Source organism: Periophthalmus magnuspinnatus, chromosome 16, assembly GCF_009829125.3.
Source record: "Periophthalmus magnuspinnatus isolate fPerMag1 chromosome 16, fPerMag1.2.pri, whole genome shotgun sequence".
Lineage (NCBI taxonomy): Eukaryota > Metazoa > Chordata > Actinopteri > Gobiiformes > Gobiidae > Periophthalmus > Periophthalmus magnuspinnatus.
Genome location: NC_047141.1, coordinates 9336697 through 9363002, shown reverse-complemented (window position 1 = coordinate 9363002; position 26306 = coordinate 9336697). Strand labels below are relative to the sequence as shown.

Here is a 26306-nt window from a genome sequence, read left to right as displayed (position 1 = left end):
TAAATGTTTGTCAGGACTATAGAAAAGGACTGTGCCATTTATTTCATCCCTACTATAAAACCACATAATGCACTGGTTAGCTTTTTGGACGATTTGATCAAACTTTCAGAGCTCAGACTTTGAGGTTTGTGGTTCCCAGCAGGCAGATGGAGCAGAGGAGCAGTTGTACAGTAAATCTGAGAGAGGAGGAGATTGGAATTCAAATGGGGAATGCACATCTCCCCATCAGCCCCGTGCTCCTGATGTGCAGCACTGTGACCTGCCTGTGACCTCAGTCTGTGCACACGCCGTATTTCACCAGTATATCCCACTATGTCATTACTGCGTAGGTTATCTGGTGAAAGGTCCGCCACCTGTTTGTCTCCATGGAGATTCATTGCCTCGCCTGGAATGTTCCACTGTATGGCACTAATTATTTTCATTACAGGTGATTTTATTGTACAAAAATACCTTGAAAAACATGTTTTCGAACTGCGAGTCTCCACAGCTGTAATGTCATACTGCATGATAGATAAGTTTTTATGCCATACTGTGGAAATACCAAAGAAACATTTCCAAACAGGCAGGTGGCCCTTCTCCAGGCCAAGTAAGAGTCAGGTTTGTGGAGATGTAAGCCCACTCAGGATAAGGACACATGTTATTCAGTGCAATAAACACAACCAAATGAAAAAAACAAATAAACAACAAAATGCATCTATTTTTTTGGCTCAAAAGTGATTTACTACGGTTTAAAGAGGGGGTATTTTACTTTTATGGGGTATCAACCGCTAACACATAACATATTTAGATCACCATGTTACCTTTTATTATTTTGAAAATGCTAAATTTGACAAAAGCAACACAACACTATAATTTTTATGGGTTTAACATTCTATTTTGATGCTCTGAGTTAAAAGTCACTCCCCACTATCACATTACAATCAACGTGCCTTCTGCTAATGAAACTACTGCACATCGCATCAGGTTCGTAAAGCTGCAGAGTATAGTTTTGTATCATGCTTTTGTGTATTTATGAAAAATTGTCATGTGGGAGCATGGTGATGTAGGCAAACGTGCATGGATGACATCTAACACCTGTTCAGGCATGTTTTAATCAGGGAACAACATGTATGCATTTATTTTTGCTCTGTAACATCCTTGTTTATCCGTGTTCCATTCAATCACACTTTTAAAACCGCATTTTACACATCACACCTTTAAAACCGTGTAGCATCAAACCACGACTCAACACTGACCTACATAGTCTGAACCAGAGGAGATTCACTCTTCACTCACACATCCTGGCATCGCTACCCCTGCTGTGTCTGCTCGGCCATTTCAGGGGGAAAAAAAAAAGGTACAAGAGATGCCTATCCGGACGCCTGGAGAGAGAGGAGGAAGAGGAGAGAAAAATTTGGGAAAAAGACTGTGTTAGCCGGTGTATCAGACCAGGACAGGTGGGAGTGTGTGAGTTTATAGGGAATATTTAGTCCAAGGTTGGGAGCTTGAAACCAGCCGTGCTGTGTCCTCGAGCTGCCGTGACCACTTAGTCAACCTCACCTGGCCTGGTTTATTTACTCCACAAGAGACTGGATCGTGTTCAATTTCCGGCTTGTTTTTGGTCCTTGGAATCGGTTCTTTTGACAGTTGTAAAGCATGTTCAGTCTTTCATGTTTGAGTTTGTATTTTTAATTTCATTTTGATTTGATTTAAGTTCATTTAACTTAATTATTTTATTATTTATGTTGGCTTCAGTCAGTTAGTGTTGCTGTATTGAAGCATGGTTCATATACATGGTACTTCAACAAATGCCTGAAATTTAAAGCCTCACTGTAACTTTTAACGCTGAAAACAGGCTAAAATAAAAGCATGTTTTTTGGGGTATTTTTATTGCATCAAAAAATGTTCATCCTTACTATGATCAGGCTTCCATAAACCATAAACCTGACTCTTTGCCTGCTTGTTTCCATGGAAATTTTGTTCCTGGCGTTAATCTTCCACAGTATAGCATATATCTCCATGGAGAATGTTCCGAAGTATGGTTTTAACTTTGTTTCCATGTAATCACGCCGGTGACGTGAAAGATACATACTTCTGATTTAATCTACAACAAATGCCTAAAATGAATAACATCAGGTTCAGGTATGTTCCACTGTATAGCATTAAACTTTTTATCTAACTTTCTGTAAATTTAGCTATCATACATTTGTTCAATTGCAGTTGGTTTTATAGCTCAAAAAATACATGCATTCTTACTTTGAGCAGTGTCCCCTCTCCGTAGATCTGACCTGTAATCTGGCCTGGTGATGTCAGTTGCTCGTTTCCATGGAGATAATGGAGATAGTTATGATTCATGCCATACTGTGGAGCATTTAAGGCAATAACATCTCCTTAGAGACAAGCAGGTGGCGAACTCTTCACCACAAAAGCTACACAGTGCACCTTTAAAATGGATTATTCAAATTATGAGCAACTTTTTGCTTTGTGATTGTGGCTCAAACTCCACAGAAGAACACGGAGCAAACGCAGTGACAGTGAAGGATAGGCTCTCTGATTATGAATTAGCAATAGCGTGATCCTTTCTTGATTAAAATGTTAATCCTCAGAATAGGAGGCTGTAGGTTTTGTCTTAATGCGAGGAGCAGAATGATCACGTTAATTAGATTTTAAATGGATTAGAAATTCACTCCGGAACTCGGTAGATTAAATATAAAAGTCTGAAGAGCCTGCCATGTTGTTGTTTATTTTAGTTGATGTAATTATGTTCTCTGTGGCTCCACTAGAAGAAACTTAAAATCGTTTTATACAATGACATTTGGGTTCATGATTTTAACTTGCAATATCTATTATATACATTTAAAAAGGGGGTATTTTGCAAATTTTTATTTGTATTTTTTTTACATTTTATTATTATTATTATTATTTTTTTTTTTTTACAATGTTATAATGTTTTTCCCTCATCAAAACATGCCAGAAGAGGTTTTAGAGGTCATCCATGAGTATTTTTGCAATCTTTCCCAGGCTATATTCAAACCCTCCTTAAGGTTCGCTGTAGAATTCTGTACAAGGCTCCGCCCACAAGTCTACGACACCCATGCACCCACACAACAATCCTCCATAAATATACAAAAACACGATGCACAACAACTTCACGAACCTGATGCGACGTGCAGTAGTTTCATTAGCGGGATGCAGGCAGATTGTGTTGTGATATCGCTCTGAAGGGGGAGTGACTTAGCATGGAGCGCAAAGGGAAGGGGGACTTGGACCGTCAAAAATGTAAAGTAAAACTTATAAAACATATTAATACGTTTTTGGCGAATATAGCATTTTCAAAACAATAAAAGGAAACATGGTGATAAAAAGAAATATGTCTGGTGTTAACACTTAAAATCCCTGCTTGTCTCCACGGGATGTTAGTGCTTTGACTGAAATGTTTCTCGGTGAGCATCAAAGAACATTAAAGGTATCCCCACCTCCTTGGAGACAAACGGGTCACGTCGCCAGGTTAAGTTACAAGTTACATCTGTAGAAAGAAAGATTCGCCTGTTCACCGTAAGAATGCATATTTTTCAAGCAGTTTTTACATGCACCATTATGCTTTGTTCTATATTAGGGGCATACTCAACTACTAATTACTAAATACTAAAAGCTGATGTATTGATATATCTCTAAGAGTATTTTTGGTAATATAATCTGTGATATCGTATTGGAAGCCACATATCTTGGAATCATAAGGGACACCGCAATTCCAAACCCTTTTCTTTATCACGAGCCCCATATTTTAGTATAATATAGCATATAAAGTAAGGTAAATGCTGCATCCCCCAACCCTACCCCACTCAGCCTCCTGGAGCCTGTTGTATTTGTTGTTTTATTGAAAATAGTAAAAGGAAAAGACAAATATAGGTGGATATAAGGCAGTGTCCACCTGTAATCTGACCAGAACTTTTACTATGGATCAGACCTGGACGACTGAGGGATTACACTGACGTCTTATTGTAAATATTGATTTTGTACTCACTGCTCAAATATAGTTTATCCTGTTGTTTTTGCGTTAATGACTTAAAATATAGATAACAAAAAAAAAAAAACTAGCCATATTAGCGACTGTCGTCTCTGGTTTCTTCCATATTAGAGATTGCACATGTCTTTGGTTTTGCTCCCATGATGCACCAGTGAGACAGTGGCGCAGTGTTGACATGAATGGGTGTTCATGCGTGCACAGAGACAGCTGCTCTGAGCACCGCCGCCACAGAGGCTGTCGAACACACACGGCGACGGTCCGGATGAGCGTCAACCGTCAAATCCACCTGTCTATATCTCTATGTCTCTCTGTCTGTGTGTGTGCATGTGTCCACTGCGCTAACTGGCGGCACAGAGGGGGGTTGAGTAAAGCTTCCATTTGTCAGTTACTGGTTGGATTGGACACTGGCTCTAGTTGGTTGAGAATTCTGGTTGTTTATTTTGCAAACACAAGGGCGAGTGTAGGCCGTAACCCACGCCAAAACGAGAGCAAAAGGAAAGCAGTCTTGACTAACTAGAACCAGTTTCCAAAACAGACCAGCTACCCAAAAACAGAACCTTCACATCAACTTGTCGGCATAGCAACTGAGTGTCACATTCAAAAGCAGTTACTTGGCATAAAGTGTTAGCAACAGGTTTGATTGACAGCGTTGCTAAGTGCCCGCCCCCTGTTAAATCACTTTCAACAGCCTCGCTCCGGATTGGCTCTTTGGTTGCTATGATACTCGTGGTCGGAATTCTACATATGGATCTCGACTCAAAATTCGCCCCTATAACCGCTAGCCTCGACAAGCTTCATTTGACCGGAGCCGAACGCCCCGGGTGACGTCACACTCACTTAGTCCGCTTCTTTATACAGTCCATGATCGCAGCAAAAACTGCAGTGCCACCCTTTCTGTTTGTAATGCTGAGTGAGAAAGCGTCCAGTAACCAATAAAATTCAACCCTTTTTACCACCTTATAAACAAGCGGACACAAGCTAGCATCTAAATATGTGCTTTGAGACAGTCCTTCAAGCCTTTTATTGAGCCAGCCCTCCCATAAGCCTCTCTATAAAACAAATTCTCCATATGATGCTTCAGTGATTTCTAATAAAGCGCATCACGGCAACAAGGCTGCTTTAAGGGCAGATTTACAGTGAGGCTAAGTGCTTTTATCACATGTTCCACTGACTGTCCTCTCTTTTGCAGATGTCCACTCTGGAGCAGGAGGGGGAGGAGGTGGTGGGTCAGGCGCGCTGTCCCTTTGAGTCCAGACAGTCCAATGTTGGATTGTTTGCTGGTAAGTAGTAGGGCTGCAAGATTTATCGCAGTCAAATCGAAATCACAATTTGAAAGGACGCAATTGGCAAATCGGAAAGGCTGCGATTTTTGAAGTACCATAATTTCCCCCTCAAACAACCAAATGGTGCCTTCTTATTCTGCATGAAAACTGCTCATCTTGTAGTTTAGATCTGTACAAACACGCTCTGAAGTGTGATTCTTGTGTTAGTTTGTCAGTTCATATTTCAGTGTTTTTGGAAATTGTTCTAGATGTGTAAAATTTGGGGGGAAAAAAGAGTAAGTGCAATCATAATTCTTGTCAAAATATTTCCCCCTCCCCCCAAAAAATGTATCCATCAACCTACAACTTAAAATATATCTTTAGCTAATCATTTTCAGACTGTGCGTTCTCAAAATATGAAAATAAATTAAAATTGCAATTTCAGTTGCAATCATCAAATCACAAAGACTCCAAATAACTAAGAACAAAAAACAAAATATCCTGCTAAACAACTGCTCTGGATTCTTGTATTAGTTTATCAGTTCATATTTCAGTTTTCTCCCAATGTTAAACCTTCTGGAGTTGTTTAAAATGTGTGCTCTGAACAGAGTCAAGCTTTTTTACTCATAAATCGCAAATCTAATCGCAATCACGATACATAAAAAACAAAACTGGGCCCAATGCTGGAGGATGGGTCAAATGCAGAGGACAATTTCCCTAAGTGGTCAATCAAATATACTTTAACCATACTGCTTCCCAACATTAAGATGAATTAAGTCTTTAATGCACTGGTGATGGTCAAGCAAAGTTTAGTCTTTAGTCTCTACAGTAAGATGGCATAATAAACTATTTCACATTTAATAAAGTTTTCTATAATTACAGTTTTACACATGGGACACAGCCTCATTTTAACCACAAAAAAATCATTATTAAGACCAAACATGAGTGTTTGTCAGATGCATGAAGCTGTATCAGACTTTCAGCGAAATCAAATGAAAGAACGGTATTAATAACACGCAACAAGAAAGAGCTGTCAACGGCGCGGACATAGATTTAGACCGAAAACTTCAATAAATAGTGTTTGCTAATCCCTTTGTTTATCCTGTTTAGAATTTGATAAAATAGAGAAATATAAGCAAGCAGCGTGTCACTTGGAGCTAGAAAACAAAGTGCGAGCTGACAACTTAACAAGACTTTTGATTATAGCTGTGACAGAAATGAAGATGGAATTATTCTTAGTGTAATCAAATATCGTGCTAAAGTCATTTATATGGATTTTGATTATTATTCGACAGTGTTTTGGGACAGATTTATAGCAAAATTTGAAAATGGGAGACTTCTGAGTAAAGATTGAATTATGAAGTTGTTGCAATTTCTATTAGTTTACGATTGTTTTGTTTTTTTGCCACCTGCTGCCATTTTGGTTCTTGTTGCTAATGTAAAGAAATGGAAACTGATGGAAATGTGCATTAACTGACCAAATATCAGTATTAAACCAGTGTTTTAGGAAATTTCAGCTTTCTGGTGTTGGATTAATGACACTCGTCCTGTTAAAGTCTTTGAAAAAACATATAAAAACAGTTTGATAAAAACCAATATGGCGCCAACTGCTACTGGTGACTTTGTAGTTGTACTGGTGTAGTAAAATTCAGCACAAATCTTTATCAAAATCACTACATTTGAAGCTTTATTAGATCTCAATTCTATTAAATTTGTGCAAAATACTTCCTACTTACTTTTACTCTTTGCGCACACTTTTAAACGGGTACTTTAATACTTTTTCTTAAGTCGATTTTTTCATGTGATACTGTTACTTTCACTTGAGTATTTCTTTGCTCCGGTATCTGTAAATTTACCAAAGTAACAAGATAAAGTACTTATTTCACCCCTGTATACATGAGAGATGCTGTAAAAACCCTGGTTTGTACTATACTAAAGTTTAAAAGTTTGAACACAGTTTGGACAGTTTTTTTTCCCTTTATTTCCATGACTGTTTACTATTACTATTTATTTAGATTTGTCTAAGGACACGACAATACTACACTCTAGAGCCATGTCACCTCGAGAAAAAAACACTTCGAGGTTCTGAAAAGGCGCTATATATGTAAATCCAATTCAATATTAGAGCCACTACTGCTCCACTATGGCACCTGGTATTTTCAGCGCTACAAGTACTAACCCGGTCCTATCTTGCTTACCTTCTCGGATCAGACGAGCTCGAGTGTTGACAAGACGATATGACCGTTCTAGAGCTGGACTACAAGCTCACATGGGTCTCTAATTAGCATTTCAACATAACGCCGGTGAAAGCTAATCCTGTGCTGATGCTAGCGGTTGAGCGAGGGGGGAATCTGAGGCGTGCGCCGCTCCTGCTGGTGTCCTCTGGCATTTGTGCAAAGTTCACACATGACGTTAATAAAGCGACCGGTTCTGCTTCTCACACGTCTCCAAAGGCCAGTGAAAGTCGCGTGTGACCACAGGCGGCACTAGGGATGGTCCCATATGTTGTTTTTTTTTTTCTTTTTTGAGGCGATATTCTATTCGTTGCCAATATCAGATATTTGCAAGTCTTACACATTTATCTAAAGTTGAAGTAAAGATTGCAAAAATAACCAAATGTATTTTTATGGGATGAATAATATGTTGCATGATTTTGCAAACATAGAGGTGTATTTTTTTGTCCAATTGCTCTACTATTTCCATTTTTACCCATTAGACATTTCAAAAAGACAAATCTGATGCAATGAAAACAAACTGGGTATGACAGTGATATCTGCAGGGGAAAAATAAACCGCTTACATCATCCAATACCGATATTGGAACCGATATATATTGACAACACACTTGTTCTTTGTATCTGTGATCCTTAAGTCCTTTAGTTGAATAATCTGCATGGGACAACTCCAGAAAGAAGTGAATGAGTTAGCTGAAGATTTGGAATTTTATATATTTATATGTAAAAAGGATATAAATACATTGTTTCCTAGTACTTTTACTTTTCTAGTCTTTTACTAGTCTTGTGAGTGCAGTTTGGGTCACATACAGATGGCCACACCCCCTTTTTAGGTGACTAATCGATGGGCAGGACATGTCTTCAGTCAACCAAGAATTTCTTGGACTGCAGCCCTAGAAATGTCACATCATGTTCCCTCATTCTTGTGCACACAGGTGGGGACTTCTACTCGGCCACCATGACAGACTTCCTGGCCAGTGACGCAGTGATCTACCGCAGTCTGGGCGAGAGCAGTCCAGTTCTGAGGACGGTCAAGTACGACTCCAAATGGCTGAGAGGTGAGTCCAGTTCAGTTAAACCCCTAAAAAACAATATTTTGTATAAGCAGCTCTTGAGGTTAAAATAAGCCCACTGCATGTTGTCTGTATTTAAGTATAAAGTGTTTTATTGTCCAGTAACCGGGAATTTAGCATGCTAGTTGTTGTTAGCTTTACTGTCACGCAAAACTTTTCTTTGGTCTCTGAGAACTGTGAAAAGTGTTTATAAATTATAATAAGGTAAGTGAGGAATAACTTTGGACCACAGCAAAACCCTTAAAATAAACTAATTCTGTTTTTAATGCTTAAAAATCAGGTTGCCTTTTAAGGTCTTTTATCAGTGTGTTCTAACATTTTAAGTTTTGGGTATTTGCTGAAAAAAAAAAAAAGACAAATGACACCATTTAGAAAAAAAAAAAAAAAATGTTAGTGCAAAATTATTGGTGGTAGTTTTGGTCTGGTTGTTTAATGGCCTCCCAAAAGGGTCAATTAAATGACTCTGAGAATGAGTTCAATAAAAGTGGGATTTTTTTTCAAGGCACACCTGGCAACGTGTCCAGACACACTAGTGTCCTGGCACTGGGTGTAAAATCAATGGAAAACATCATTGAACATCTCATGTTCTTCTGCTGTGCGCTCACTTTGAGATGTCACGTACAATACATTTGTGCAGTTGTTATTGGACTTAATATAAATGTGGTACTGAACAAATATGGTGAAAATAATGATTTATATATATATATATATATATATATATATATATATATATATATATATATATATATATATATATATATATATAAATGATAAACCTAGGTAAATAATTATAAATTAAATAATATATTTTTTACCTTTTCATTATAAACCATACCATGCATCTAATACTTCTGCTAATTTGTTGTGGTGATTTTTTTCAGTCCATGAATACATATTTGATTCAGCGTTACTATTATGATTACGGTTTCTTTTGAATGCATCACGCTCCATGTTTCATATTGGTTTCGTCATTATATGCCGTGATGGAATTCTGTGGAATTTCAACCAACAATAAAATCTAGCTGCAGTACTGTACATATTTGTACTTTTGAGGAGGGGGGTGTTCCCCAGTCATGGCCAGAAAAGCACATCACTACATCTTTAGTTGTTCAGTTTTGAATACTGTAAAATATAAGCCTATGTCTGTGATTGAGCAGATGTACAGAATCAGATCTGACTCTTTCTATTAGTGTTTGAGCTGCTCCATTGGGCTGCAGTTACAGCTGTGCTCGTGTAATCCTCATTATTATTTCTGTCTGCTTATGTCTCACACCTTTTCCTCCGATTCTCCTGGGCCTATTTTCAAAAACCCACTCATTTGTTTATCTGTGATCTGATGAGCTTGTACCAAGGCGCTGTACATGAACATGAAATATAGTCCATTTTAGACTGTTTGAAGTGGTCCAGAGTTATTCCCTACTCACCTTATGCATTCAGAGCATCCTAATTATTCACCACAATGAGTTTAGAAGCACTTTTCACAACTCAGAGACCAGAGCGGAGTTTTGCAATGACGGTAAAGCTAACAACAACTAGCATGATAACACACACTTCCTGATTATCTGACACTAATATGATTTATAATTACACGCTGACAGTACACAATGGACATATTTACGTAAAGAGCTGCTATGCAATATATCTGACAAATTTTGCTCAAATACATGGCAAATACATGTTTTTTGCGTGTATATTTCAGAGCCACATTTTCTTCATGCCATCGAGTACGGGAACTACGTGTACTTCTTCTTCAGTGAGATCGCCGTGGAGTACACCTCTCTGGGCAAAGTAAGGCTACACTAACAGAACATTGCCGCTATTTTGCAATTACCTCAAATACACACTCCATATGTTTGAACAGTTACACAAACAAGAAGTGAGATACCTGAGCCCAAAGACGGACGAGAAAGGCAGCCAGGCTGTTACATTTTCTCTTTTAAAGCTTCGTTATACACTGGCTGGCCAAAAAAAAGTCGTCACCTGGATTTAACTAAGCAAATGATCTGGGGTTGCTGCAGTTGGTCAGGTCTAGGTTCAGTAACATTCTGTGCTCAAAGAATGAGGTCAGCTGACACCTGAATATACTGAATGACCAGGTTATTCCATCAATGGATTTTTTTCTACCCTGATGGCACGGGCAAATTCCAAGATGACAATGCCAGAGACATCATTTTCACACATGGATTGTCCACCACAGAGTCCAGACCTTAACCCCATTGAGAATCTTTGGGATGTGCTGGAGAAGGCTTTGTGCAGCGGTCAGACTCGACCATCATCAATGCAACATCTTGGTGAAAAATTTGTGCAACACTGGATGGAAATAAATCTTGAGACATTGCAGAAGTGAAATCGAAACAATGACACAGCGAATGTGTCACGTAATCAAAGCTAAAGGCGGTCCAATGAAATATTAGAGTGTGTGACCTTTATTTTTTGGTGGCGACTTTCTTTTTGGCTCGGCAGTGTAGATTCTACAACCACAGATTGCCGATGAAATTAATTCACATGGATGTGACGACCGCTTCAACATCACTAAATATACTAAAATACTAAAATGTACAATAATCTGCTAGTTTTTCTGTGGCCAATATATTATAGACTAACAGTAGCCTTGTCAATACTATATTTCTTATATAGTGAAAAGTGGGATGCTGACAGTGTGCAAAGGGTGGCTATTTTGAAGAATCAAAAGTATAAAACATGTGTTGCGTTATTTCTGGTTACTATATTCACATGCGTTCATTCATAGTTTTGTCAGTGAGAATACAGAGTGTAAAAGAATCTTTGAAAATGAGGAAAACCATGAAATGAAAAAGCGTGTCCAAACCTTTGACTGTTCATGTATGTATTAATGTTTTGATTTTGTTGTATGCGGCAACAAGTTTACACAGATCAGTTACATGTCCACACAAAGCAGACCATTGAATTTCAAACTACTAATTTATTCCACTTCAGAATAATAACAACAGAGCTTTAGTACTAGACCGTAGACTATACAGTTGAAACACAATAGCACACTGACTGTTGTTTACTCCGCTCAGGTGGTGTTCTCCAGGGTGGCCCGTGTGTGCAAGAACGATAACGGAGGGTCCCCGCGGGTGCTGGAGAGGTACTGGACGTCCTTCCTCAAAGCCCGGCTAAACTGCTCCGTGCCCGGGGACTCGTTCTTCTACTTCGACGTGCTGCAGTCCCTCACCAACGTCCTGCAGATCAACTACCGGCCGGCGGTGCTCGGAGTGTTCACCACGCAGGCCAACAGGTCAGAGAGGGACACGGGCGATACAGGCTTACATAGCACTGCGCTTCTTTGGAATCAAATTAAAAGCAATGATTTTAGTACTTAGTTTGTATTCATGAGTCATAGAAGTTAATTATTCAACCTTCCACGGCTCAAATCATATCGTAGTACTGAAACTAACCAAACGTTCCACATTAGTACAAAGTAAAAGTATGTATGATAAATATTGACCTCTAAAAATCATTGTCCCAACTACCATTTACTGAAGTCAGTTTAGTTATTAGTACCACCAATGCTTGTCTCCATGGTGATGTTATTGCTTTACGTGGAATATTTCATAGTATGGCACTAAATAAAATGCATAAATACCTTGAAAAATATGCATTCTTACTGTGTGCGGGGTCGCCTCTCCGCAGATCTGACCTGTAACTTTGTCAATGCAGGCAAAACAAGAAAGGCTTAATGGGATACTGTGGAACATTCAATGCAGGCAAAAGTACTACAGTCAAATCTGATCCTTGTGTACTATTAGCTGCCATATACTGAGGTCATGTCTTTTGTGAATGGAGCTGGAGGAGAATCTGGCAGCCCAAAATTAGCTCGTTCTGCTTTCTGATTGGATAATTTTTACATTTACATTTTTAACGTTGTGTAAAATATAAAGTAAATCTGACTGTGTGTACTTCACATCTGAGGACACTACCCAATTTAATACTAATCCTCCAAGCACAGTTTTATATTTTTCATTCAATTATAAAGCACTTTTATGAACTACGAACCAGGAAGCAAGGCTGGTGCTCTGTTAGCATGCTAGTTGTTGTTAGCCCTGCCATCGGAAAAGTCATTGCGGTGAATAATTATGATGCTAAGAATGCGTAAGGGTTGTGAAATCTCTGTTTGGACCACTGCAAACCGTTTAAAAATGAAATACTTCTGTTTTTCACGTTTTAAGAGAATAAAAAAAAAAGTCTCGTTCAGCACCAATAACTTAAAAACTGTCTTGAATCCAGCCAAGCAGACCCAGCGCTTTGCTCCCCTCATGTATACTGTCTTCTGCCTTCTCCTTGTCCAGCATCACAGGCTCAGCGGTGTGTGCCTTCTACATGGACGACATCGAGAAGGCCTTCAGCGGGAAATTCAAGGAGCAGAGGAACAGCGAGTCTGCCTGGACCCCTGTGCCCGAGGAGCAGGTCCCCAAACCCAGGTACGACATGGGACTTTAAATAACTTTTTTGATGCGTTCTTGTGGCTTTAATTCCCTTTTAAATATCCTTTTAGGTACCTTGAGATAAGTATTTCACATTTTCGAACATAAATAATGTCAACATTTAGAAAACACACTTTACAAACTACACTTCTGTTTCTAATGAAGTATTTAAGTGTCGGAGCTCCCTCTGCTGTCAGCAACAGGAATTAAAAATGACAAAGTAAACAAAATTTAGGCGAATGCTATAGAGCAGGAAGCAAAATCTGTGCAGGAGTCTGATTTTTTTAACTTTGATGCAACAATCTAGGCAAAATGCAAATTTCGATTTAGGTTAAAAATAGTGGATAACTTTACAACTACCACTTCACAAGGTGGAACAGAGCATTTTGAGCTTTGGAGAGGTAGACAACACAATAACGTAGGATTACTTGAACGTGTGAATGAAACAAAACACAACTTTATATCTATATTTTTGATGAGGTAACAACATCATAGCGTGAATAAAAGCTCACAGGAGTACATTATGTGTAGTATAGAAGAATATCTAATTGCGATTTTTCTGCCAGGCATTGTGACTGGGTTTAACAAGACGAACTGACAAAAAATTAATTGTTTGCTATACAGAGTTTTCAGTTTTTAGGCAAAATAAGGAGGAATGTGGAGGAAATAATGGTACTTCCAAAATTGCAGCTTTTTGCTAATATTGTCCATTCAAATTTCAGTTACAATTCCGATGAATCTTGCAGGCCTACTATCAATAACAGACAGAAAAGTGGCGCCAGCATGTTTATCCTCCCCTCAGCACAAAAGGAGCGCCCCCTGGCATCTGCCCGTACCTCCTGCCACAGTCCAGCAGCTGCCAGAGCCTTGTACATCTGCAGCAGAACAGTGAACACAGTCGTTTGTTTACTCCACACATGGCACAAGTGTGAGCTGTCAGGAGAAGCTGCCAAGTGTGTGTGAATGTGACAGGAGCAGACAGGTGACCAGTGATTAGGAAACTCGGTGTAGATGGGGTTAGCGTCAGGACAGTTCAGTGCAGTTTGGGATGAAGGTCAACTATATTCTGGATTATAAAATGTGCAATAATGACAATGTTGAGGCAAGGCAAGTTTATTTGTATAGCACAATCCGTACACAAAGTAATTCAAAGTGTTTTAGAATAAGAAAGACATTAAAATTACAGTACAACGAAACAAATAATTACCATAAAATGAACATTAAAAGAGAAGAGTTCAGTCATATGCACAGCTAAACAGAACCGTTTTGAGCCTGGATTTAAACATTGTCAAAGTAGAGGCCTGTCTCACATCTTCAGGAAGACTGTTCAAACTTTTAGCTCCATAAAACTGAAATGCTGATTCGCCATGTTTAGTCCTAATTTTAACAGTAGAATATATAATATGCACACACAAAACCTCCAGAAATCACCCATTGAGCTGCACAGGCTGCACTAGCACTGTTTGATAATTGGCTGCAGGTGCTGGGGTTTATGTAGTGACAATCACAGAAAATGAGAAATGTGAGGCTCATTCTGCTTTCTGATCAGATAATCAGCTTGAGAACCAAAACATCAAATTATAATATAAACAACCAGGCCGTACTGTTTCACTTTTGTAATTAAGAATAGATCAATGTTACAGTGATATCAGTGAAAACAGTATTTGATTTGAACACGTTTACTTCGTATCTGGGGACACAGATGGGACATGTTTATAAAATTTGAATTTCAAATTGTACACACCCTCCTTTTGCAATTGCTTGGATGAATGATATCTCTCTTGGTTTGAGTAAACTCAGAAACAAAGGCAAAAACGTTACATGTAGTCAGCTGGTCATATCGCCAATGAAACAAGTCACTTTCCATTATTGCACAATTTCATCTTTATTGTACTACAGTTTATTATAATTCCACAGTGTAACTTCTGGGGATCAGTGGAGCGCCTGGAGATCCTTCTCATGAGCTAGCTTCATAATCAAGAGTACCTAGCTGGAGGATTACTTTCAAGAGTCTGCATGTTAGTTGTTTACAAAGTGCTTTTGTTGTTTTGTTTTTGTTTTTTTCAAACTTAAATGCATTAGTAATAATTGATGTAGTAAATCCGCGGTGTACCAGACTGCTCCCAGCTCTCTGAACATTAAACTGATGGAGCACTCTTTATTTGTGCGGACTTGGCACGCTTATGTACAATATAATGTAGACATTTACTACCACGAAGGAAACAGTTTGGCTTGTGATTTCCTATTCCTTGGTTTCTTTTAATTATAATATTAGATGCAACATGGGAAGTTTTGAATTACAAATTTACTAGCATTTTTATTTAGCAGGGGTTCAATAAACTAACTTTGCTAAAATCATTACAGAAGTGATTCAAGTGTTTTGTTTCTTAAAGGTGTACTATGTAACTTTTTATAGAATTATATTAAACTTATATAAACTTATATTAAACGTTTTTCTTTCATTTATCCAAATACTAGTGTTGCAAAAAATTAAATAATAAACATACATTCTTCCTGTCGGTATCGCCTCCCTGAAGATCTTACCTGTAAATTGACCTAGAGTCGTCACCTGCTTGTCTCCATGGAGATGGCTTAATGTTATAACGGAACATTCAAGAAGACAAGCTGGTGGTGGATCCTCCAACAGAGATGTGTACTGCATATTATGAAAAATTGACTTTAGCTTTTTTTTCATTGTTTCCTCATCAAAAAACATACAAGGTGCTGCATTTAGCGTCATTCCCGATTGTTTTATGAATCCCTGTTTACTAAGTCCGCTCCTTCTAAGCCCCATAAAAACATGTGATTTTTTTATTTTCCAGAATTGTTACGTCATTGGTAAAAGTCCAGTGATCTCCTGCACTTTTTAAATCCATAAATCAAATTCTTAGCATTCCTGTCATCGAATTGTGTTTGTGACAATTGCGTGCTTCTGGTGGCATGTTGGAAAATCTCTCTCCCTCTGTGTCGTCCAGACCCGGGTGCTGTGCCGGGGAGGGCTCTGCTGCCTCTTACAAGTCGTCCACCACGTTCCCCGATGACACCCTCACCTTCATCAAGTCCTACCCTCTGATGGATGAGTCTGTGCCCTCCGTCAACGACCGGCCCTACTTCACCCGCACCACCAGCAGGTACGCTTAAACCCGCTCATGGAACTGTACAAAGGCTCGTAGACCGCCATTAGAGGTGGAGAGTGTTAAAGAAGGCAGTGGTAGTAGTATCAGTTGCATAGTGTTAATAGTAGTAGTAGCCATAGTAGTGGGTAGTTTTTACTTCTACTTGAGTAATATATTCAGCTGTGTTACAGTAATAAAAATGTGGTTATTCTTCCCACCATGAGTAAGCGTCTAAAGTGCCCAAAGCTATACTCCCTCTTATATGGCATACTTGATTTCTTTTATTGTTTGTTATAGGAACAATTTACATGCAAGATACAGGTTTTTTTTAAACCTAATATAGAAGTGTTTAATATTTTTATTTGTCAAATAAAACTGTATAGGAAGTGTAAACAAAGCATAATTTCTTAACTTCTTAAATGAAGGGGGTGGGATTTAATAGGTTTTCTCATTTTCAATCATATTATGTAAGGGTTCATTTGTGCACTCTGCTTTAAGTGTACCCAATACATGTGCTCAAAAAAAAAAAAAAATTCTTTGTACATTGCAAGAGTTTTGGCCCAGTGTACAACATAGTTTCCTGGTAACACGTATGGAATTCCCTGTGGTATCATGAATTCCAATTAGAAAGTAACATTTAGAAACATGACCAAACTGGGAATAAATATGTTTAAATTTTAAGTATAATAATCTTTTAACTGTGTTTTTGTCAAATTATGAGACTAACATGTCAAAGGCACAAGTCCATTTTTGATGTATGTTTTTACTTGGACCGGTTTAAATGTTTTCTAATATAATTTAAATGGTAACATTGGCACTATATTTAGCACATTAAACTCCACTATATGTCCACAAACACCCTCCACCTGCTCTGTCCTCACACACACTTCCACTTCCACCCAGCAGACTCCTGCTCCTGCTGCCTCCTGGAGCAGAGCCAGCCTGGCAGCTCGCGCTCAGGGGACAAACACGCGCCTTCCCCTCACATCTGGCTCCAAAACCCACTGCATCTGCCGCGGCGTGCCCCCACCGGGCACGCTCACAAATGAAACTCAACCGACAGCCAATGGCATCGCAGCCCCAGTCGCCGCGCTCCGCTCTATACGGGTAAACACGGCATCCTGGCCCATCTGCCCAAAAAAAGAACTAGCGACACAAACCGGAGCGAAAACCGGAATGCCAAACATCCGCCGGCTTCATTAGAGAGAGTCTGTCGGAATTCCCCCGGACCCCGCGCCGAAATATGTCCGCAGCAAATGAGCGAACAATAAAGAAAAGTCAACAACTGTTAAGACTAGAGGTGCCCTTCAGCGCGCCGCCTAATCCCCAGCTGTTCCCTGGGAGCCCGCCTGCTGAAGTCTGTGAATATGAATCAGTGCAGTGCCCAAAATGAAAGGAGTGGGTTACTGCAGACCGGGCTGTGATGATGATACAGTATGGGATTTGTAAAGAAATAGGGTTGGGTGTACAGTGTGGGCCAGGACATTTGTACTTTACTATACAATTGGGTTAGTCATGGTTTATGTATTTGGGTTGAGTAGCCAGCTATTATACTCAAGTAAATGTGCTCTTACTCGAAATAATATTAGTCAAGTAGAAGAATAAATTAGTGGCCCAAGGAAATACTTTACTCAAGTCATTAATATTTGTAACAATAACAAACTAAAAGTAAAATTTTACTGAATTACTGAGCTCACCCCAGAGTGTCATGTCAGCAAAGGAAGTCATTCTAATGAGCGTTTAAGCGTGCCGTTTGTATAGACATGGGTTCAAATCCAAATCAAGGTATTTATGTCGCACATTTTATAAACAAAACAGCCCCCAAAGTGCCACGCATAAACATAACAATAAAAACAACAAAAAGAGCGACAGTAGGTCAGTTGGTAGAGTGTTCACTGATCCGAAGGTCGGCGGTTCAAATCCCGCTCTCGACCTCAAACATTGGTTGAGCGACCAGACCCACTGACCCACAGCTTCCACAGATGGATGCTGTTGTTGTGGCTGTGTACACTGGTGTATGAATGTATGCGTGAATGGGTGAGTGGTTCCTTAATGTAAAGTGCTCGGAGGGCGTTGAAGATGGAAAGGGCTATATAAAATGGGACCAAAAAGTAGTAACAGAGTATAAATGCTAAATTGAACCTTGCCAGTCCTTAAACACTAAAACCAGTAAAGTCAGATAAATGCCTACTGGTTTGTACATTTTTGGCATATTGTGGTAGAGTAGTGAGTCTAAAATACAGGGTCATGCAAAAAAAAATGGTGGAGAAAAGTGGACATGTCTGCAGATGTAAGATCAAGTTCTGCATAATGGAGCTGTACTGTCTCTGACCAGCATAGACACAGGTCGATGATGTTTGATTTCGTATTTCCTCACCATGACTGAACAGTGTTTTCCTAACCCTTTAACCCCACGATCACTGGTTCTGTTTACATGCGGACTAACAATATGCGTGACATTTCAATAATCTGATAACCTCAGACATCAGATATTGATCAAGCGTTCACATCTGCACAGGTTTTACTCAAGTAATTGTCACATTAGTTTCCCCTACTCTGCACAAAGACAAAAATCTAAGAGAAAAAGTTTAAAGATTGAAACTTATTTTAAAATTCACTTTCATTTGTGCATCTAAACACACAGTTATTGAGTTATCAGGTTTGTGTAGTTATCTGATTTACTGGCCATGTAATTGTACCCATCTGCCCATCATGGAAGAAATACAGTGCAGTAGTTCTGGAAGTTATTATATTTTTTTTTAATCTAAAGATGAAATCAGCCTGTACTAGTTTTTGTAGTTGAGCCAAATTTGTCCCAGTACAGATATATCATATAAGCAGCTCTTGAGGTGAAAATAAGTCAGCTGCGTGCCGTTTTATTGTCTGATAATCAGGAAGTGTAGTTGTTGTTGGCTTTATTGCAACTGCAGAGCTCCACGCTGGTGTCAGGAAGTTGTGAAAAGTGCTTATAAACTCATCGTGGTGAGTAATTAGGATGCTCGGAATGCATAAGTTAAGTGAGGAATAACTTTATGCCACTGCAAACCATTTAAATTTAAGTAGTTCTGTTCTTCATGTTTTATGGCAGAACATTTTTGAAGACGCTGTACCTGATTATTTCTGTCTTTTGCTTGTTTTGTCTCTCCACCAGGTTTAAGTTGACTCAGATTGCCGTGGACACCGCCGCTGGCCCGTATAAGAACTACACCGTCATGTTCCTGGGCTCAGACAATGGTCACGTGCTGAAGATCCTGGCCAGTACTCAGGGCTCCAACACCACCTTCAACACACAGCTCCTGGAGGACATGGACATCTACAACCCAGACAAGTATGTTCCTCCTCCTCTTCTCTGCCCTTTCTCCTTGCTCTATTTTCTCCCTCTCTATCCTCTCTGTATTCTCTCTCTCTCTCTCTCTCTCCCGATCACTCTACTCTCTCTCTCTCCCGATCACTCTACTCTCTCTCTCTCCCGATCACTCTACTCTCTCTCTCTCCTGATCACTCTACTCTCTCTCTCTCCTGATCACTCTACTCTCTCTCTCTCCTGATAACTCTACTCTCTCTCTCTCCCGGTCACTCTACTCTTTCTCTCTCCCTGTCACTCTCCTCTCACTCATGGTCACTTTACTCTCTCTCTCCTGGTCACTCTACTCTCTCTCTCCTTTCTAAAATTTCCCTCCTCTTCTCCCTTCTACTATGTCCTCCTCTGTCCTCTCTCTCTTCTCTCTCATCTCTCCTCTCTTCACCTCTCTTCTCACCTCTTCTCCTTTGTCCCCTCTCCTCCCTCTTCTCCTGTCCCTCTCTCCACTCCTCCCTTCTCTCCTCACATTTATTATGTATCTGTCTTACCCTTTACTCAACACAGGGCTTTCTCGTGGCTTTAGTGTGTCGTTCTTTTTACAGTCGAGCGCTCGTGCTTTGATTTGTGCTGCTCGTCCGCTCTGCTCCGTTTCATTCTCTGCTGCCAAAACACAGATTAAAGTGTGTCTCTTGTTTTGAAAATGTTCTGTCTACAAATGTTGAAATCAAGATCATGACTTTAGGACTGACTAACATAGATTTATTTCCTCAAGCCTAGATTGTATCATGTGTTTCTAATGGGAGTTTGGCTTTTCTTAATATATAGTATATACATATAAGTATATGCCACTGGAGTAATGAAGTAATCGGGACAATTTAAATATAACATAAAGCAGTATGGCTTGTGAATCTTGAAATAAAATTCACGCTTGCACTCACACCACATGGAAATTCGCTAAATTAGCACCAAACTCAAAACAAAGTCCGGCACTAAATGCGGAAGTAAACCCGGGAGTACACCTGGAAGTACACCCGGAAGTACATTTGGACTTAAACCTGGAACTGAACTTGGAGTAGGCAAAGACTAAATGGGGATAAACCAGGACAAACTCAGGACAAGTGCCACCACAGCCGTAAAGCGGGGTACCTGACCTTTTGTTTTATAAGTGAGTGCATTTAGTTTCCCCCCAGGACTATACTGTAAAAACAGCACTTTGTTACAAAATGAGACCACCTTTATGATCAACTGTCTGCAGCTATAATAAAGTATTTTCATTTCTCACCCGGAATTAAGCGCCGAAAGCAGAGCTCTGATTGGCTGCACTTGAGTGGTCCAAACCGCTGTGACTTTGCCATTGCTCTATAGCCGCAGACTTGCAAAAAATTAATACATGTGGATATTAAGAATGTGCCGTGGGGTTTAGCACAGTACGAATTGGACAGATTTAAATCCGTCCTCCAGCAGTGTGAAAATCAGGTACTCCAGCTTTAAAGGGCCTGTACCTGATTTGAACCATGAGTCATAGTTCTCTAATCTGTCTACTTTAAGATTTTTGTCACTAATGATAATCTGTGGTGGATGAAGTACTCTATTTTGTTACTTAAGTAAAAAGTAAAGATACAGAGGTAAAAAGTTACTCAAGTAAAAGTATCACATGAAAAAAACCAACTTTTTTAAGTATTTAAATACACGTTTAAAAAGATTCTTTAGGAGTAAAATGTAAAAGCATTTCACACAAGTAATAAATGTAGTGATATTGAGTAAAAATTATACATATTTTGTACAACAGTAACAATATGAATCAATTTCTTTATTTTTCTTATGAATTTTGTGTATTTATTTTTGTTTGCTCAAAGCCGAAGCTTCAAGTTAAAAACTTTAGTCAGGATGTTACTGTGAACATGGTAAAAATAACCCCTCAAATCATATGAAAAGTACTTTTTAATGTTCAGTCCAGTTAAAAATGTAGTGGGGTAAGTACAGATAGATGCTCTCACATTTAGTGAAGTAAAAGTAAAAAGTATCCACTGTAAAAAGTATAATTTTTAGGTATCTGTACTTTACTTTAGTACTGTACTTTACTACTCAGTTACTTTTCATCATGTGCTTTGTAAAATCCATAGATTATGACCTTCACAATGTATTTCTTATTTATCTCCTTTCACTATACAATGCATGATGTAAACAACAATTACAATCAGGAACAGACTTTTTAAGTAAGATTATTGTACAACTTCAAAAAAAAAAAAAAAAAAAAAAAAAAAAAAAAATATATATATATATATATATATATATATATATATATATATATATATATTCACAAATTTCTCTTCCTAAGTCATGTAGAATGCCAGAATGCTCTTTGTAACATTTTAGAGAAACAAAATGCATAGTACGTGTAACCGTATAGTAACTTGTTGATGTATGTGTCTTTTCACAGGTGTACCATTCGCGGGGACGAGCGGCGCGTACCCGGAGAGGAGCGGCGTGTGCTGGGACTGGAGCTGGACCGGGACCACCACGCTCTGTTTGTGGCCTTCTCCGGCTGTGTGATCCGAGTGCCCCTCAGCCGCTGTGCCGACTACAGCACCTGCAAGAAGTCAGTGCACTGCTCTCAGTCTTTACATTTACATACATGACAAGATGCAAACTTAAAGTGACAGGTTAGACTACTCATTTAACCAAAATGCAATTAAGGTCATTCGTTTAAGATTTTTTCCAGGAATGAGTCTGAGAGTTCTTTCAGTGTAAATGGATGAAGCATTCCTTAAAGAATAAAGAAGGTTGTGTGTACTGTATAGGTCTAATCTATAACACCCGCAGTTTATTATGTCATCTTTTTGCATTTATTCATCCATTGAGAATACATTGTAGTTGTCTTGCTTAACTCATACCAGTGCCCTCAAAGCATCTGTCCAAAATGGTAATAAACATCGACAATAAAGGTAGTTGATAGTTTCAAATTGGTTTTACATTACATGTCAACAAACTGAACATCTCTACTTCGCCCACACTCCTGGATTAGGGACAAAGCCTTCTGCACAGAAATTACAGCATATTACATTGAAATGAGTAAAGACACTGCTAATCCCTCCATGTTGTTGACGCATTTATAAAGAAAATGCGGTTTCCTCTGCTGCCAATTTCCTAAATGTGCCCACTCATTCTGCGCTTACGGCTCTGGACAGAAGCCTGGAGAAATCTTGAGCTATAATCTGGTTGGTTTGTCCACTTGGCTACTTTCATTTTTACAAAAAGTAGTCCCTCCATGGTTCTACTGGTAGCCCTGCCCTTAACTACGGCAACACAAGTAAAGTGTAATCGCTGTTTTTGAGCTGAAAGAGTTTAAGGAATGAGGTACTATGCATTCTTCTGTCTTTAATTCTCTTTTACCCATGCTTTGGTCACCTTGGAATAAATATTTCACATTTTATAACATCAAATTTTGGAAATATATACTTTACAAACTACACCTCCGTTTCCAGTGAGGTATTTAGACGCTGGAGCTCCCTCTGCTGTCAGCAATGGGAATGAACTGTGAGAAATAAAACAAAGTCCTTATCTCCCACGAATGCTACGCTAATAAAGCCATGTGTTCTTTGTCTACGCAATTTGACCACAGAATGAGTCCCGTTATGGTAAATGAGCTTAAAAACTGGGTAAGACAAATACAGATTTTTACCTGTGATGCAACAATCCGAGCAAAATGCAAATTGAACAGAGATGCGCAAGGGAGAAGCTGACTTTGGAAACAAGCATATTAAAGCAAAAGTACAATTCCAGATATGAGAGGACAACAAAACTCAAAAGAGTGTGTTCTTAAAAGTTTTTACTTCCTGATTGGACATGAGCAGCAAATATGACAGACGAAGAGCGCCTTATGTTGTTGTCTTTTTACGTTATTGCCTGAAAAGTTACATATTGTACTTTAATTTAGAAAAATAAAATGGAATCAAATCAATTGTGAGTCTTGCATACAAGAAATGAAAGAAGAAATGTACTATTGCGTAACATCAAGAACCATCGATAATTCAACACATCATACATAAAGATTTAAGAAAATGAGATCCCATTACCTTCACGTTCAGTTTTAAAGCTGCATTTGCCTGATGTGAGACTGAGCTAAACTTGTCACTAGAAAGAAGACACTGTAATCCTGCCCATGTGTGAGTCATTTCTGAGCGCTAATATTTAGACACTTCCATAAAGTTTAAAATACGAGATACAGAGGTCAACCTGGGGGTTATCTGGAGTACTTCAACTATGTATATGTTGTACTAAGACTAAGGCAGCTGTCTAGTTAAAATGTGATATTGTTCCAACGCTATTAAAACCAAAACCAAAAAAAGTTTAAAGTTTAAATGACTTGATTAATTTAATTGGGTATTAAAGTAAGTAATTGGTTACACTCAAACAATTAATTTATTTATGAATCCAAAAATTAACCATTAAAAAAAAGAAATCTGTCCCTGGAATAAGACAAACCAAATGGACAGAGTTAGAAATACTTGAATTTACAAACTAAATCAATTTTTTTACACGTTTAAACGCCTCAGACCAAGAAAACTATTTACAAATCAAGTCCCTTTTCTCCAGTGTACCTCCCCGTCGTGTTTTCTCTGCTCTCATGTACCCGTCTATGCTGCTATTTTTGGAGCTGTGTGGAATGTTCACCCCAAGTTATGGCCCCTCTGTTTCTCTGCCCCTTCACCCAGTGGTAGAGTTTCTTCTCTTTCACATGGGGAATGGTCATAGCCTCGTAGCACGCTAACCCCGTCAGCGCAGCGGGCCTGGAGAAGCTCTGAACGTGGCTCGGATCATAAATTGGATCCAGCTGATTGGCCATGTGCCAGTGGCTGTTGTTTCTCCAATAGAAAGACACACAAATGAAGAGGGCACTCTCTGCAGGGCCGAGAGTCTCAAGTACGGAGTATGACTGTCAAAACTATTGAAAATTCAATCCAACTTTATTGATTGGCTGCAGGTGCTGGGGTTTAGATAGTGACCATTCAGATCAGAGAGAGGCGTTTTAGGTTTAAACCAACTGGATTTCAGCCTATCGTCTTGACAACCAAAACACCAAATTATAACGTCAATAAATGGGACATAATTTCCAATGTTTTTGTAATCAAGAATCAATCAACATTGCATTTCTTATCAGTAATAACAATATTTGATTTGAACATGTCCTCTATATCTCTCTCTCTTGCTCCCTCTCTCTCTGTCTTCCCACTCTTCCCCTCTCTCCTCCTTCTTTTCCCTTTTTCCTTTCTCTCTCCTTTGTTCTTTCTTCACTCCCCTCCTCTCCCTCCTTCCTCTCTTCCCTTTATCACCCTTTTCCCTTTGTCTCTCTCTCCCCCTTCTCTCTCTCCCTCTTTTCTTTTACCCACTCTTCCTTAATATTTGATTTGAACATGTCCTCTATATCTCTCTCTCTTGCTCCCTCTCTCTCTGTCTTCCCACTCTTCCCCTCTCTCCTCCTTCTTTTCCCTTTTTCCTTTCTCTCTCCTTTGTTCTTTCTTCACTCCCCTCCTCTCCCTCCTTCCTCTCTTCCCTTTATCACCCTTTTCCCTTTGTCTCTCTCTCCCCCTTCTCTCTCTCCCTCTTTTCTTTTACCCACTCTTCCTTCTATCTTCCTCCTCTATCTTTTCTTTTCCTTCTTTCTCTCACCCCCCTCTGTCACTCTCCCTTCTCTCTCTCTCCTTTGTTCTTCCGTCACTCCCCTCCTCTCCCTCTTTCCTCTTTGTCTCCCCCTTTCCCTTTCTCTCTCCTTCTCTTTTCTTTCACCCCCTCTTCCTTTTCTGTCTCCTCTCTTCTCTTTCCCTTCTATCATTCTCTCACCTCCCACTCTCGTTTACTCCTTTCTCTTTCTCCTTTGTTCTTTCTTCACTGCCCTCCTCTCCCTCCTTCCTCCTTGTCTCCCCTTTTCCCTTTCTCTCTCCTCTTTCTCCTCTTTCTTTCACCCCCTCTTCCGTCTCTCTTCCTCCTGCCTTCTCTCCGTCCCTTCTCTCATTCACTCACCCTCCCCTCTCTCTCAATCTCCCCATTCTCTCTCCTTTGTTCTTTCATCACTTCCTTCCCTTTCTCCTCCTCGTCTCCCCTTTTTCCGTTCTTTCTCTCTCCTCCTTCTCTCTTCTTTCTCACTCCCTCTTCCTTCCCTCTTCCTCCACTATTTTCTCTTTTCCTTCTCTTATTCTCTTGCCCCCCACTCTCCCCCTTCTCTCTCTCTCCTTTGTTCTTTCTTCACTGCCCTCCTCTCCCTCCTTCCTCCTTGTCTCCCCTTTTCCCTTTCTCTCTCTCTCCTCTTTCCTTTCACCTCCTCTTCCTTCTCTCTTCCTCCTCTGCCTTCTGTTTTTTCCTTCTCTCATTCTCTCACCCTCCCCTCTCTCTTGCTGTCCCCCCTATCGCTGTCTCTCCTTTGTTCGTTCTACACTCCCGCCCTCTCCCTCCATCTCTCCTCCTTGTCTCCCCTCTTTCTCTCTCCCTCTCTCTTCTGTCACCCCCTCACTTTCCTCTCTTCCTCCTCTTCCTCCTCTCTTTTCCTTCTCTCGTTCTGTGTTGGCACGTTTCCCTCTCCGGGCCCCTGTGCTGCCAATATTAGGTTTCAGAAAAGTCCTTGTTTTTGCAGCTCAGGCTCAGAAGAGTATGAAATGTATGAAATGGGACTTTTTTAATAATAACACGGTAAAAGTGCAGAGGGGCCCTGAACGCAGCACAAAAGGATACGCGCCTTATTGAAAAGAGCAGACTTGAGAGAATCTCGAGGACTCACTGCTTATGTCAAACAAATGGAATTATTTAAAAGGAAAACCACTACCACGGGGCTGTTTACACGCCTGACACGACTGGTTCAAAAGCATCCTCAAAAAA

At 39.5% G+C, this 26306-nt stretch overlaps 1 protein-coding gene across 5 annotated transcripts in view; it reads left to right on the top strand.

The window, feature by feature from the left end:
* sema6e (sema domain, transmembrane domain (TM), and cytoplasmic domain, (semaphorin) 6E) overlaps window positions 1-26306 on the top strand; it is a 278709-nt gene that overhangs the window by 196480 nt on the left and 55923 nt on the right. For all 5 annotated transcript variants that reach the window (XM_055228148.1, XM_055228150.1, XM_055228151.1 and 2 more), the window contains 8 exons: window positions 5196-5286; window positions 8437-8559; window positions 10274-10362; window positions 11616-11833; window positions 12885-13016; window positions 15995-16150; window positions 19287-19463; window positions 21877-22035. In XM_055228148.1, coding sequence (XP_055084123.1) covers window positions 5196-5286; window positions 8437-8559; window positions 10274-10362; window positions 11616-11833; window positions 12885-13016; window positions 15995-16150; window positions 19287-19463; window positions 21877-22035 — 1145 coding nt within the window. The remainder of the gene's footprint in view (window positions 1-5195; window positions 5287-8436; window positions 8560-10273; window positions 10363-11615; window positions 11834-12884; window positions 13017-15994; window positions 16151-19286; window positions 19464-21876; window positions 22036-26306) is intronic.